This window comes from Panicum virgatum, chromosome 9N (genome assembly GCF_016808335.1).
Source record: "Panicum virgatum strain AP13 chromosome 9N, P.virgatum_v5, whole genome shotgun sequence".
NCBI classification, from domain to species: Eukaryota; Viridiplantae; Streptophyta; class Magnoliopsida; order Poales; family Poaceae; genus Panicum; species Panicum virgatum.
In genome coordinates this window covers 49766145-49781710 of record NC_053153.1, presented here as the reverse complement: position 1 = coordinate 49781710, position 15566 = coordinate 49766145, and the positions used below count along the sequence as shown (strand labels likewise).

The window sequence follows — 15566 nt, the reverse complement described above, 5'->3', positions numbered from 1 at the left end:
CTAAATGAAGTCTATTTACAAAACTTTTTGCATGGATGGGCTGTAAATCGCGAGACGAATCTAATGAGCCTACTTAATCTATGATTGCAACAGTGATGCTACAGTAACCGTCCGTTAATTATAGATTAATCATGGATTAATTAGCATCATTATATTCGTCTCGCGATTTACAACCCATCTGTGCAAAAAAAATTGTAAATAGACTTGATTTAGTACTTCAAATTAGCAAGATTCTTTCGCAAAAAAAATTTGCATTTTCAACTAAACAGGGCCTGAATGTAGCTAGAGCAGCAGCACAGCAGAGAAGTTGGTAGTCCATAGTTTTCCCAAAAAATTATTAAAAAATAGTTTTCCCAAAAAAATGGAGTTTGTAGTCCATAAACGTTATCCTTCAACACATTTGCCGTTTGGTACATTCATGCGTATCAATACCGTCCCTTAACAACATACAACACCAATTCATCACACCGTCTGTTTGGTACATTCAAGACGCGTAGCCCAAACCAAATACTAACCAAAAACTCGCATAGAATCAAATACCACCGGGCTACAGTACCGAGCGCGGCATCAGAGGCGACCCTTCTCTCCGGCGTTGATCCGAGCGATTCCCTCCTCCGACGGCCGCTCCGACGGCTCAGCGGGGAGGGAATCGGGAGGATCGACGGCCAAAGTAGCTATAGCTCTAGGATTAGATTAGTTTCGTTCTAGTAGTTAGGGTTTGCCGGTGGAGTTCTTCGGCGCGCCTCTGCTCGTTGGCGACAGCGACGCGATTGACTCCATGCCAGCTTCTTTTGTCCCTCTGGGCTTGCGCCGCTGCATCTGCACATGACTCCGACGGCGACCCAGGGAGAATAAGGTGTCCTCTTCGAGCTTCTAGCGCTGGTGGCAACCTCGGCATCGGCTCTGAGTTGTTCCGTATGAGGTTCGTGTTGGTCCTCTTTGTGTTGGATCTTACTTGCTCCTCCGTGGGCTTTGTTATCCTGGTCGGGGACGGTGTTGCCAGCTGTGGATTGGGTGCTCTTCCTCCTCCCCCGACGGTGTGCTCGCTGATGCTCCTTCAGCGTCCCAAATCCATCTCGACGGAGGTCTGGGGTGGTGGTTCTTGCGGTTTTCCATGCTGTGGAGGCTGCCGGCAGAGGTTCTGGAAGCGGGGGCTTAGATTTCAGCCAGTTCGGGCGGATCGGAGCTTAGGCACGCGATCAGGATTCCGGAGCTGGAAGATGAACAGGAGATCTCCGGACTCCTTTGTAATTTTCCTTTTCTTCAAGGTCCTGGTTGTAAAATGGAGGCTGTACTGTTCATCTGGCTAATATATCCTCCCCTTCGCAAAAGAAAAAAAAAATACCACCAGTGCACGGAAACGTTACATGTTAACATCAGCCACAAAGATCCTTCAAAGACTTGAAAGATTCAGCAAGATTTTCCTGCATCCATGTCCAACGGACGAGTATAAACTCAGTTACAAATCAAATTCAACTGGGAAACTACAGTAACACCCTGCTAGTATGAAATTTCCAATCCATTGGCCTCGTCTCAATGACACTCCGTGAAGTTCTAACCATCCATGTCCAAAGGATAACAAAAAGGAAATTACAGGCCCCGATCAGTAGGACGCAGTCACAGGCAGGCAGAATGCTCAGGGCAGCAAGTTTCATTATCCAGAAGACGGTGACTACAAGCGTCACACACAGAGCATCTCACACTTCGCATCAAGACATCGCTGACCAAGCCTCTCGCAGAAGTGGAACAGACGCAAAATTACGCAGCAACAAGATCAGGGGTCTCCGCCTCAACTGAAAGCAATGTGGTATGCACCTTTCCAACCCAGGCATCCAGCCTCTCGCGCAAAGCCTTGACCTGTGAAATTCCAAGTACTCTAGGCTGGACCCACGAGACGTGAACTGTACTGTCTACTTCATCAATTATTCCCTCAATAAGATGAACCTGAGTAGGAAAAGAAAGAAACGTTATAAATTGATTGCCAGCCATATGTCAGCCAAACAAGAGAGTGACCACCCAAGTCTCCAGTGATACTTCAACACCTAAATAGTGGGCATCAACAGGTCGCACTTTTGCAAGAACAAGCTTAAAGCAGTGACTAAAATAAAAAATATATATCTTACAGAGGGCTAGAAATACAGAAAATAGTATCAGATATTACTAGACCTGATCACGGGCCACCCGACCCGATAAACCCGACCCAACCCGCCCGAAAAAAAACCCCGATCCACCCCGACCCGACCAAGTGACGGGTCGGGTACGGGCCAAAATATTTGACCCGAAATTCAAAAAAAAAAAACGATCCAACCTGAAAATTACACACAAAATTCCGGGCCAACCCAACCCAACCCGAACCCGACCATGTCATGGGCCGGGCATGGGTCAACATTTTTTGACCCGAAACCCAAAGTGACCCGACCCGAACCTGACCCGACAGATGATCAGGCCTAGATATTACACAGTCAACAACTTGAACATAAAGGTTAGTTCATGCATTGGACAAACACTGCAACAAGGACAACAGGTCTGTGAAGATCAACAAACATTTGAACCAAAAATACTCAAACATGCAAAGCAAAATCTGCCGCCCACACAATTAGTCAACTTCTATAGAAATGAAAGAATTCAAATAATGAAGTTCCAGAAAACCATCCATTGGAATAATACAACAATAAACAAGACTAGCACAAGTGTTGGGAGGACAGCCACATAACATTGTATTGCATGTTACTCTTGCTGTTTCAGAACCACAGACCACCATGTAAACATACATTGAGTTTCCAATGAACAAATTCGTTTAAAAAATTGGGAGCATAAAACAGAGAAGGTTGGAGCTTTCTAAAAAATCCATGGTCCATATCACAACAGAATTCCACAAAAATGAAAATAATATCTTAAGCTAAAAAGAATATAGGATATCAAAGGGGGAAAAGGAAATGAAGTTACCGAGAGGCTCTTCATAAGAAGATACTCGACATCACTGATAGAAAGCTTAGTCCGCTCAGCAATAACACTCAATGGGATAGTTCTATCTTCTGATGGACGGCTGCAACATGAAGAAAATGTGATGTCGAAGGAAAAGAAAATGGAGGTGCTGTCAGAAAAGTAATATTCCACAAATGTTACCTAAAGATTATCTCCATCAGACAAAGAATGTTGATCTTCTCAAGCAGCTTCCGTTCATTCTGCACCAAAGCTGGCTGTGCAGTAAGTGCGGCATTGTGAACCCTGCAAAGTTCTTGGTAGAGAGCAAGGTTACCGGTGTTGAATGCTTGTAACATATGGTAGACCCACTCCACCTTGGTTCCAATAAGACAATTGATCTGTGGGAAGAGATAAAAATAACTTTTAAATCAAAGAAGCACCAAATCAAAACACATAATTTGCAAAAATAAAAAAACTATAGTTTCGATTGAATGATGTTCCTGTTACATTAGTCAGCTTGTCTTATACTGAAATAGAATAATATCCAAATAAATTTTGTTCATACGAAACTACATCCTCTTCAATGTCAACCATGCAAATGTAAAGAAATTACTCTGCAATAACAAATATACTATGAGTGGCTACAGTATGCAAATCTGTATACTGGACTTTATATTCAAAATTTTATATAATGTGGTACCTTCACAGTTAACAGGTTGAATTTATTGTCTAACCAATAACTGCGCACACAAACTCATGCACTTGACACTGATAATTAAATAAGTGTGCTGCTGGTATTTGTGTATAAAACTATAAAACAACAAAAGAAGTACAAAGTGGAATGGATGCCATCTAAAGAAAACTACAATACATGAAGAGTAAGGATGAGAATAGAGTAGGTCATGCAAAAACAAAGTACTACTTACAATTGGGTGTGATAACAATTCCCCAAAGTTGTAAATGTTATCACCAAGCAAGGCCGAGAGAGAAAGATCAAATGCCAAGTCCTGACATGATAGAACATAGTCAATAAATCACAGCTTAAATGCAACTGAATGATTTTTTTTATGATACACAACGTTTTGATGAATGAAACATACCATCTTGAATGACTCAGAGAGAGATTCCACAGTTGTGTAGGCCAGATAGAGAAGAGCGTTCTTGTAGAACTCAGCAAATTCTTGGCGGGCCTTGTGGTATTGAGATGATATCCAGTAAAAGCTAGCATGAACTGTGGGATCAACATCGGTCATACTATCCAGAGTGGTTTTCCCTTCCTCCAACAAATTCTTGCACTCCTTTTGGTTTCCTTTCTCAAGATTAATTGCTGCAATTTGCATCTTCACGTAGAGAATTGGCTCATTAATCCGCGACTCCCTTGTCTCACGCAACTTTGTGATCACCCCCTCTAAGAAAGTAATTGCAGCATCCTTGTCAGGATATTGGCGAGAAGCTATCACCGCAAAATGGGCAAGCTTTAGCAGATTAATCTTGGTCTCGAAGTCAGTGATGAAGTTGTTGTAGAGCTGAATGATAGTGTCTCCAGTCTGTGGAGGAAACAATGGCATTAGAGTCATGAAAGAAACTGAGTGTCTAAAGATCTCAGCGGGTAAAATAATGTCAAACAATAAAAAAATTGACAAAACTTTCAATCATAATAGGTAGTCAAAGCACAAACTAGAACAAAAAATGTTATAAACAACCAAAATGATAATGTAACCGCTACAGAACAAAATCGTTCTAGTGCAGTTGCCTGTTGAACAACAGTTTAATTTATCAATATAACTCATGATACAATACACAGGTATGTGAGAAATCGACAAAAAGGCTATGGTGTATATTAAACAAGGCAAGCAACGAGTAAAAAAACATCTCAGTTTCCTGAGATTTTCCTTAGACATCATTATTCTTCAGCAGTTGCCCATGTAACCGGCACTCAGTATATCTAGGTCAAGTGAAGCAGCAATTCATTCCCTATGTCTGATGAATATCAATTCTAGCATTCAACTGAAGTTGTGTGCATTGCAGACAGAGAAGGCCCAGAAAAATTATTTTGATAGTTTTATCCATTTCGACTCTGTTTGACTGAAGCTGCAGCAGGATGCTTAAACAACATGCATGCAGTTTTATTGGCCCAATATGCAAGCTGCTGAATCTGACAGTACATGGGAATAGAATTAAGAATCATAAAGGCAACATATAATTGCCCACTTACTGCGAATTTTTATGCAATTTCCCCAACATAGGTAACTCAAAAGATTAGGCCAGCAACAATTATCCGGTCACAAGTTCAAATCTTACTAAAGGAAGGGAGGGGTGGGAGAGATCCGCCTCATGAACTAACACATCTGGAATCGATCGGCAAAACCTTCCCTAACCCTAAGACGAGGAGGAGGAACCGAACCTGTGCTGCCTGGAGCTGTAGGAATTGGTCGAGCTTGAGGGTGAGCTGGTGCCACAGCTTCCGCTGGTAGAGGTCGGCGAGGGAGGCGTACCAGTCAGCGAGGTCCGGGCGCGCCTGCCGCTGCGCCTCCACGTACTGCAGCGCCATCGCAACGCCAACTCCGGTTCCCCGAGCCGAGCAAGGGAAGCTGCCGAGTCGTTAGGGTTCGCGGGAGATCTGCGGCGGCGGCGAAAGCGAAGGCGGCGGCTGCGAGGGAGACGACGGAAGAGGAGGGTAACAACCAACAACCACCAGCAGGAGCAATGCGAAAAATAAAACCCTAGCGCTGGCGGAGGCGAGGCAGGGGAAGGAGGGAGGGGGGAGATACTTGCCGTGAGATGGAAGGGAAGGATCCGGATCGATCGATTAGATCTATCTGGTGGTGGAGTCCTGGACTCCACTGCGAGGAAGAGAGGAGAGAAGCCCGACGGCTGCGCTGCGTGCGACGGAGAGAACACGGAGACGAGTCGGAGACGACGGCTTTGCTGCGCTGCGGACTGCCCAATGAATGCGCTACCCCATGTGTGCGTCCGGCGGCCCATCTAACAGTGCGACCAGACTCGGCCCATGGGCCCCGTATCAATTTCCGCTGCGCTGTTGTAGAACCAACAACCTACCGGCCCCGCCATATGAATTAGAATTATCTATCTCAAAAAAAAAGGAATTAGACCCTAAAAAAATTTATGCTTAGTTTCTTAATTTTCTTTTATCTTGAACTTGACTATTTGACCTCCAAAACAAATTTAATTTAGTTTTTTGACCTTCCATCACCTGTAGTTAGGTCTACATTCTTATTATATCCAAGCACATCAATTTAGATTTTTAATCAGGAAAACGATAACATAAATAAATTTTTCATGAATTAGCATTTTTTCACTAATAAAATCACATGAACATGGTAAAACCGTGAAAATTTACTGGAGTCATATCTAAGCATGCTGGATTCAGAAAAAATCACTAACATGTCATTTGAGCTACTAAAAAGCAGATATTGTAATTACTATATTACTAAGCATAGCTTTTTTAGGGTCAAGAAAATAATTTTCTCAATCCCGTAAATTTTAGAGGTAACCGAATAAATTAGTAGGAGCTTATCTTCAGCAGCCTCCCATAAATATTTCGCAATAAAATGTTATTGTATTGTTCTAGTACCACATTTATAGATATTAAGAGAGGTACTTTTGCAATTCTTCGGTAATCTCGTCTCAATACATCTGCTGTATTATGAGAGCAGAATCTCTCACTTTATTCGGGGAAGTTAGGATGAAATATTTGTACTTTATAAGGCAAATAGATGTACTGGAGTTTTTGCAAAAAAAAAAGGTAATGGAGAATTGTTTGACCAATTTGACAGTTTAATCTAACCAACCAAAAGATCTTACTTAAGTGCTTAACATATGGGAATCCCACATTCTCGAAAATAAAAATCCAACAGAAAAATTGTACTATCTGTAAGCAGTTCAACTTGCAAATCAGTAATCAGTGGAGGAAAAATTGCTATCATATGGTGAGGCATGTTAATCAGTGTAGTGAACGAATTCTCTAGAGGAAGGCTGCTAATTATGACATTACTCCCATTTACATACAATAATGAAAAATTGCCAAGGTTGCTTGCCCATCAGCTCTACTGCTTGCACACATTGCTGCCAGTGGCGGACCTAGGATTGAAACTTAGGGTATGCCATGTTAAAATTTTAACATACAATTCGGTATTCGGTACAATCTAAAAAAAATCGATGCAAAATAAAAAATTCCACGAGCAATTCGGTATACAAGTAATTAGGTTCAATACTTGCATAGATTACAATATAAATAGTAGAAGCAAATTAAAGGTTTGTTTGGTTGAGCTGTGACTTTTGGAAAAGCTGTTGTGAGCTGTGGGCCATAGAAAAACAGCTGTGAAAAAAGCAGAAGGCCATCTAGTTCGGCAGCTGTAATTGTTTATCAGAAAACTGTTAAAGGGACTCATATATCATCCACAATCATCTCGATGCGGCCCTCTCAAGGGAGGGGAGCGGCGTGGGGAGGGCGCGGAGCCTCAACAACGATGAAGGTAGAGACGCGCACTCATCAGAGCAGGGCCGCGCACCCGCGCGGACAAGGCTTGTGGTGCGCTGGCGGGAGAGGAGGTGAGGGGGGCCGAGGAAGCGGTCGCGAGGAGGAGGAGAGAGCGACGTAAAAAAAATACAAACATGTATCTACATAATCAATGGCAACTGGGTAATTTGTATGCCCAAAAGTCAGTAAAAGTAGGAGAAAGTGCTTTTGGATCTATACTAATGAAAAGCTGACTTTGGAAAAAAATGTTGCCACCGGTAGAAACAAGAGTAATTTTAGAAGATTGTAAACCATATCATAAATCTTATGCCTCCCAATTTGAACTAGAACTGAAAGGTCATCATGATTGGTAAGACCTTTGAAGCTGTCCTCATATCTAGTGTCATCAATATGATTGTCAAGTTGCAATTCAATTTTATTAATCCCAGTCAAAGAAGTTGTTAGAAAGAGAAGGGCTGGCTTAGGGTCTGTTTAGTTCATTTTGCAAAAAAATTTTGCAAAGAAATCTTGGTCATTTGAAGTACTAAATGAAGTCTATTTGCAAAACTTTTTGCATAGATGGGTTGTAAATCGCGAGACGAATCTAATAATGCTAATTAATCCATGCTTAATCAATAATTAGCGGATGATTACTGTAGCATCACTGTTGCAAATCATGGATTAAGTAGGCTCATTAGATTCGTCTCGCGATTTACAGCCCAACCATGCAAAAAAATTTATAAATAGACTTTATTTAGTACTTCAAATTAGCAAGATTCCTTTTCACTTTAATACGTTTACGACTTTTTTGCGTTTACATGTACAGAACTAAATAGGGCCTTAGGGTATGCCACGGCATACCCTGGCCATCCACCGGATCCGCCAGTGATTGCTGCAGAAATTGCGAGCATGCAGCACAACACAAGCAGACTGCTGCAACATTACACCGGCATGTCTGCAATCTGCATTGCTTCGGTCTTCAGCGAAGAAGATGCTCCATTGATCGATATCATTCGCCCCATTTCACAGTGTGCGCCACCTAGCTGAATGGCTTCTGCAGCAGCGCGGTGAGGTAGACCTCGTCCTTGCCACTGTTGCTGCCGCCGGCGACGCTCTTGTCGGCGACGGCCCACTTGATGGTCTTGTAGCCGAGCCTCCGCAGCATGGCGGCGTAGACGCCCTCCAGGTCGCTCCTCCGGCACCAGAAGTGGTCCACCCAGAGCAGCCCGCCCGGGCGCAGCACCCGGTCGGCGTCGTACCACAGGAACTCCAGCGGCACCTCCGGGGTCCACCGGTTCACGGCGTGCCCCGCCCGCACCACGTCCATGGTCCCGTCCCCCACCGGGAACCGCTGCTGCAGCGGCGCGTGCAGCGGCACCACCCCGCGCGCCGCCGCCGCCTCCGAGTAGGGCGCGCCCAGGTTCATGGTGGTGGTCACCACCGTGGCGTTCGCGAGCTTCTTGAGCCGCGCCGCCAGCGTGCCCGTGCCGCCGCCGATGTCGAGCCCCAGCCGGATGGGCCCCGCGCGGCTCAGCGACGCTAGCCGCAGGAGCTGCGGCGCCGTCAGGTCCAGGGGCCCCCGCGCGCGGAGGAACCGGGCGGCCTCCGCGCGCGCCACGTCGAAGCCCAGCGACGGCGGCAGGCAGGAGAAAGACTTGCAGCTGCCCTCCATGGGCCAACGGACGGCGGCGTCGGGGAGCGGGGAGAAGGGGTCGGCGGGGAGGAGCTTGGATGCGGACGCGGGCGCGATGGGGGAGAAGCACCTGCAGCGCGGGAGCGGGTGGCATCCGCGGAGAAGGAGCGGCTCGGCGAGGGAGAGGGCGTCGTCGGGGCAGGGCGCGAAGGGGGTGTAGGACATGTACCGGTGGAGGAGGTCCGGGTGTGCGGAGCAGGCGGAGGCGACGGGGGCGAGGCGGGAGTAGAGGAGCAGCTCCGGCGGGGGAGGCGGCGGCGGCGGGGACGAGGAGCGGAGGTGGTTCAGCTGCGACACGCCCGCGCGGATGGCGTCCAGCTGCCGGATCAGGACCAGCTCCTGCTCGCCGCCCTGCTGGCGCTGCTGGAGGAGGACCGGCGGCACGGTGGCGGCGCGGAGGGAGAGGTGGTAGAGGGACACCAGGTTGGTGGCCACCACCGACAGCAGCAGCAGCACGTTGAGCCTCAAGCTGAGGTTGAGGCCGCCACCGCACGGCCAGCCTGCCCCTCCTGCTCCTGCTCCTGCTGCGGCTGTACCTGTGGTGGCGGAGGTCACCCCCGTCTTCCTCATCGCCGGCACAGTAGTCGGCTAGGAGAATGTAGGCGGGATCTGGACTCTGGAGGTAGATTGCTACGGCCGTGGAGTGTGTGGATTGTCGAGTGTCAACCGTGTTCGGCTGGAGGTACAGTATTCCTTTCTCACATTTCACCGGCCCTAAACTCCAGTCACCAGCCAGTTAACTGTATTTTTATCTCACACCACTCTAGCTCCAACTTTCAGCTCCAGCCTGCCGAACACGGTGACCTACGGAGAGGAGACTGCTGTTGACCACTTGACCTCTGTCTGCTGTGTTTTTTATTTTTTTTTGCACTTGCTCGCTGGATTTGGTACCTACACACTATACACTACACACGGGGTTGTTAGGTTTCAAAAACTAAACTTTAAACTATATTAAATTAAAGAATATATTGATATTTATTAGTATTAAATGAAATCTGATTACAAGACTAACTGCAGGACTTTGGGGCTAAACTGCGAGACGAATCTAATGATATATATTAATACATAATTAGCGGATGGTTACTGTAGTATTATTGTAGCAAATTATGAATTAATTAAGTTTATTAGATTCGTCTCACAAATTAGTACTATCTGTCAAAAATATTTTATAAATAAATTTTATTTAATACTTTTAATAGTAAGATTCTTTTTAATATAATAGAAGTTAAAAAAACTGATGGAAACAAACAGATCTACACACGAACGGTGGCCACTGGCCAGTGACTGTCAACCTCATCACTCCCCTCCATCTTCAGCGAGCCATGCGTCGAGCGAGTGTGCTTGCTCTCCAACTAATTTTTGTCCAATTGCATACTGTAATTTGCCTCTATTTTGTTAAAAAATGTCAAGTTTAACAGTCATCTCTTGTTTCTAGAGAGAGATGAGAAAGAGGTAAATATCTCAAACAGCAAAATAGGTCCACTTTGCCCTAGTATGACAACCCGAGAATTGCAATGCAGGAGTAAACATCTACTAGTTCACCTTTTTCTTTCAAGCCTCTGTACAAGGTACATTATTTCCCAAAATTTCACCTGGGACGTTATTTTCTCATTTTGTGTACATGACTCTCTTAAACAGAAAAAAGAATCTTATTTTCTCTGAAGAGTCGAATTCATCAGTTACCAGAAAAGGCAGAAATGCTCTGTATCTGCTAACCCAGCGACGAGCCTGAATCACTCATCATAATTTGATCTCAACCAGCTATGAATATCAAGCTTCGCCTCACTGCCGGAACCGAGCAAATCAGCGATCCGAAAATCCCCGTGAGACCGTACGCGATGGCGCAGAAAGGCAACGCTTCGGGTTCCTTGGCTGACAGTGCTGCTGTTCCCAATCCATGAGCACTGCACCATCAACCAAACAAGGTTACATGCCAATACCATTCAGGGCCTGAATCTTGATCGTGCTTTACAGAGCAAAAGATTGAGCTAGATCGACTCGTTTAGAACAAATTACCTGGACGCTGTTCCTATTCCTCTGGCGATGGGGTCATTCAGACCAAGTTTATCCATTGCTGCTTGGACAAAATTGGCACCGATGAGACCGGTAAGGACAACCACGGCAGCGGTTAGAGAAGAGTTTACACCTGAACCACAGGAAACCCCATGAACCTGCCGGTCAACAATTTATGGCAAGGATATATGGCACGAAGATTCAACTCTTTCTGAAGAACTGAGTCAATCAGACTACAGGTTTATTGCTTCACGAACTGGGTATCCCCCAGATTCTTGTCCCGTGACATTTTATTGCTTTCCAGAAAAGCAGAGTAAAACTTCTTTTAGAAAAAAATCGACTACAGGTTTAGGTAAATTAATTGACCTACGGTTAACTTTACTGCGAATACAAGCTATGAACTCATCATCATAACACATGATGTAACTTGCCGGGAAATCTAAGCTAGGAAACCCATTCTTATCTCCTCATTTCTACTGACAGGAATATAGAAAATTCACAAGAGAATGCAAACCAATGTTTTTACCTTCAAAGAAAGATACTATGCTCAAAGCCAGCGCCACGGTAATACACCTGGGCAATATCGATATGGTTAACGATGGTTCCAGCCCAATCAGGCGCCCTAGAATAGCAGTTGAGTACAAAGAGAACGTCGATGCAAGGGCAATTGATGCCACGGTAATACAAGCTGAAGTCAGGAAGCATAAAATAGGTAGCATTCAGACAACAGGCACTTGTAGCAAAATAGAGCTTAACAGAAATGATGTGATATAGCCATGTTCAGTGGTACCTTTCTCGCCTTGAACATTGAGAATGCAAATGATATGATCACAGACCCAAGGAAACCCATTAGAACGTCACCAGCTCCAGGATTAGAAGCCACCTTTGTATAGTAATCACCTGGACAACCACTTTAAATTTCTGAGAACACTATGATATTGTGTTTATATGTTCTATGGTACTCCGGCCACAAATGCTTTGAACGCAACTCTTCTGAAAAATAAAGAATACACAGTTTAACTGTAGGACTAGTAGGGTTTAGCTTATGAACCTAGCACGGCATCAAGTCCAGACCCGGAGAGATACCCATAAGCTACAGCTGCCAAATCTGCAGAAAGTGCGCAGGAGATGATTGGATGCAAAACACCCAGATCGTCAGGAAAAACAGAATAAGATGCATGCATGGTTCGGATCCTATTGATCGAGTTTATATAAGCGTATTTACCCAGAACCAACCATGAATCCCAGCAAAGTGGCAGCGAGCAGGAATGGAAGGCTTGTTTTTGCTGTGGTACCAAATGCTGTGGGATTGAAATATGCAACGCCAAATGATGCAACAAAGATAGCACCACATGCCTAGGTTTCGGAGGTCGAAAAAGGCAACGGCTTGCCCATGGGCTCTGCTGGTATAAGCTGCGTCTTGACAAGTTTTCTCACAGCTAGCGCTGTGTACCCTGCGACCGCGAGTGAAGCAAACCAGCCACCAACTAGAGAAGAAAGCCAAATGAAAACCATGTAAATGTAGTTGTCCCAAATTTATTTTTCAGAAATGGAAATATAGACTGCCATGACAGAAAAAAAAAGAACCAGGCCATTGTGGTAATCAAATCCAATTCCTTCTCTACCATGTGTTTCATGTGCAGTCACTTAACCCATAGGATCACGATGCTATCATCAGTCAGACTGGCTTCGTACTTCAAAATTTTAAAGGGAACATATCTAGTGCAAACCAAGGACCTCGTGCAAACCCGTGCAAACCTACTAAACAAAGTTTCAAAAAATTCTGAAAAAAATCATGAATGTGCTTCTCAGATTACATCATCTATATATAAAATTTCATGGTCAAATTCGTCTTACTCTAGAAGTTACAAAAAAGACAAATTTGAGATGCATTTGAACCATTATTGTTGTCAGAAAATTTGTCTTTTTTGTAACTTCTAGAGTAAGACGAATTTGACCATGAAATTTTATATATATATGAGGTAAGCTGAGAAGCACATTCATGATTTTTTTCAGAATTTTTTGAAACTTTGTTTAGTAGGTTTGCACGGGTTTGCACGAGATACGTTGCCAATTTTAAAACCGTCATCTTTTTGGTTGCAGTTCTGCTAACGTACATAACTGAAGAAAACCTCCTCCTGCCTTAGTGCATTTTGCAGGCATGAACTAATTCAATTTTGTAAGTGAGTGTCATATTTCAAGTTTTTCTTGACCCTTCATATTACTAGATGGGTAGCAAGAAATTAAGTTAATTTGTTGTGTGAAGAGAAACAATGAGTGGTAGTGGTACGATATGACCGGGATGGATACATAGTTACATACAGATGATTGCGAAGATCTTGAGGCCTGAAGCCGCTGGGACATCCCTGCCGGCCAGCGGCAGCACGACCAGCGACGGGACGTAGAACACGGGCAGCCACCTCTGGATGAACAGCGTGGCGGGCTCAAAGAAGTCCAGGAATCCCTTGGCGAGAGCCGGCACGAAGGCGTCCAAGACGACGAGCACGGAGAAGACGCAGAACATGCCGAAGAGGGCGCTTGGGAACTTGATGGACGCGGCGGCGAATGCCTGCTTGAGGAACTTGTCGGCGGCGATCACGATGCCCAGCGACACGAGCAGGTGCGCGACGCCAAGAATCTGCGTGCATACATACACGCATCGATCGGGTTCAATACTTCAATTCAAGAAGAGAGGTTGTTAAGCGCAGAAACGAAAAGTTGAAAGCAAGCATCTTCTCACGGTGGGCAGCAGTCCGGATGAGCCGCTGGCGCTGCCGGCGCCGGCGGTGGAGTTGGGGACGATCAGCCGGCGGCGAAGGTCGGACGACGAGGATCGGGGAAGCGCGGCGGTGCCATTGTCGGATTTGGGTGGACCCATGAAGCCAGTGCCGCAGGCAGCGATGCAGCGGCTCAATGCTGCCGCTGCGCGGCCATGGGGCGGGGGAGACGCGGCACAAGAGGGATGAGGCGTGACCGATCCGCGTCGTCGGCATCGAGGAGGAAGCGTGCAGGAGCGGACAGCCGACGTGGCGCGGGGGCGGGCGGAGTGGCGGCGGCGGTGGTGGCAGCGGAAAGTGGCAACCCCAATCATGGCGGTCGCTGCCATGGAGTAGGAGGCCGTTGCTCGAGGCGTGCAGAGGAGGAGGAGGAGGCGAAGTTTCCCTCCGTCCTGCGGGCTGATCAGCTGATGTCCCTCCCGCTCCTCGCGCGCGCGCGCGCCGGCCCAGAGCAGGCAGGTGGTAGCGGGCGCGCAGATTCGATGCGACGCGCTGGGGTGGGTGGGGGGCTACTGGGATAGCCGGCGATGGAGGTGTGGCCAGAAATCGCCGGCATGGCAGCGAGCGCGGATGGGGTTGGGATTGGGATTGAGACCCCCTCACCTCACCAGGCTCACCTCATCGATCAATTGATTATCCTCGTCCGTTTCTTACAACGACAGCGACGGCAGCAGGAGTACCAAGCGAATGGATGGGAATATCTTAACCAGCGACATGCCGCGGGCTCACGGCGGGCACCCGCTACCAGTAGAACGCCGGGGAAGCAGAGGAGGGCAGCCGGGGTTAGACAGGGGCTCTCGCCGGGGCAATTTCCCCGAGCGGGAGACCGTCCTGGTGGCGGGCGGCGCTGCCGACTGCAGACGGTGGCATGGCGGGGGATGTTGAGGCACGGTGGGCAGCCACGGCGCCGACCGGGCGGGGGCGGGAGCTGCGGTGGAGGTCGCCCGCGAGGAGAGCTGGAGGAAGACGACGACGGAAGGGTGGGCGCGCCGGCAGCCGGCATCAACGGCCACCGGCCACTCCGCGCCCCCGGAGGCCCCGCGGCTTGTGCCAGATGCGGTTGCGGGCCCTCCTGGGCTACAAGCCCATTCAAGCGTCTGGCGGTCTACTGCAGCAGCAACGGGCTGGGCCGCTCGCACGCACCCATGTTCGTTCGAAACCTCTACAGTTGCACGAGTTCTCAACTTCACGTACTGATCATGTTTTTTAAAAAAAAAATAATTAGATCTGTGTCATTACAATTTCTCGAGTTCACTGATCTGCCATTACAATTCACCTATTTAGAGATATGCTGTTACAATTCGTTTCTTTGCTTGAGATGTGTTATTTTGTACATATTTGATGCTACATGTAATCCAATCGGCAACACTGGATATTTTTTCCTTGCCTGAACAAACAAGTTCATCGGTTCAAGGTTATACATCAATGACTGATATACCATGCAAAGATTCAATAATTTTATGCTGGTGTGTTGACACGCGCGAGCGATCCATTGCCTGAACGCTCCGCGCACCACTCTTTGCTGGATGTTTGTTTATTCGGCCCAATAACACTTGGACTGAGCACTGGCACACATGGGCCGGCCTATTGCTACGCTTTATGGTCTGTTTAGACTGTTTTGCTTTTTCTTTTTGCAGCTAGTGGCTAATCTCTCTTCCTTTTCTTCTAGTTTATTATT

General features: G+C 46.6%; 2 protein-coding genes and 1 pseudogene across 3 annotated transcripts; all 3 read right to left on the bottom strand.

Moving 5' to 3' along the window:
- Window positions 1-1370: 1370 nt before the first annotated feature.
- LOC120689622 (26S proteasome non-ATPase regulatory subunit 13 homolog B-like) lies at window positions 1371-5869 on the bottom strand. 2 transcript variants are annotated; one of them, XM_039971975.1, is made up of 7 exons: window positions 5701-5869; window positions 5330-5575; window positions 4026-4472; window positions 3852-3932; window positions 3127-3323; window positions 2947-3046; window positions 1371-1944 (listed from the first exon to the last, which is right to left on the bottom strand). In XM_039971975.1, exons 2-7 carry the CDS (start codon window positions 5474-5476, stop codon window positions 1759-1761), a joined length of 1158 nt encoding a protein of 385 aa, XP_039827909.1. In that variant the 5' UTR covers window positions 5477-5575; window positions 5701-5869; the 3' UTR covers window positions 1371-1758. The 2 variants fall into 2 exon arrangements, with proteins under 2 accessions (XP_039827909.1, XP_039827910.1); XM_039971976.1 differs by lacking the exon at window positions 5701-5869 and having other exon boundaries at window positions 5330-5683.
- A 2280-nt stretch (window positions 5870-8149) lies between these two features.
- Window positions 8150-9782, bottom strand: LOC120693412 (probable methyltransferase At1g29790). Its single transcript, XM_039976835.1, has one exon. The coding sequence runs from the start codon at window positions 9666-9668 to the stop codon at window positions 8445-8447; it is 1224 nt and encodes a 407-aa protein (XP_039832769.1). The 5' UTR covers window positions 9669-9782; the 3' UTR covers window positions 8150-8444.
- An 806-nt stretch (window positions 9783-10588) lies between these two features.
- On the bottom strand, window positions 10589-14858 carry LOC120691207 (annotated as a pseudogene).
- Between the last annotated feature and the right edge of the window lie 708 nt (window positions 14859-15566).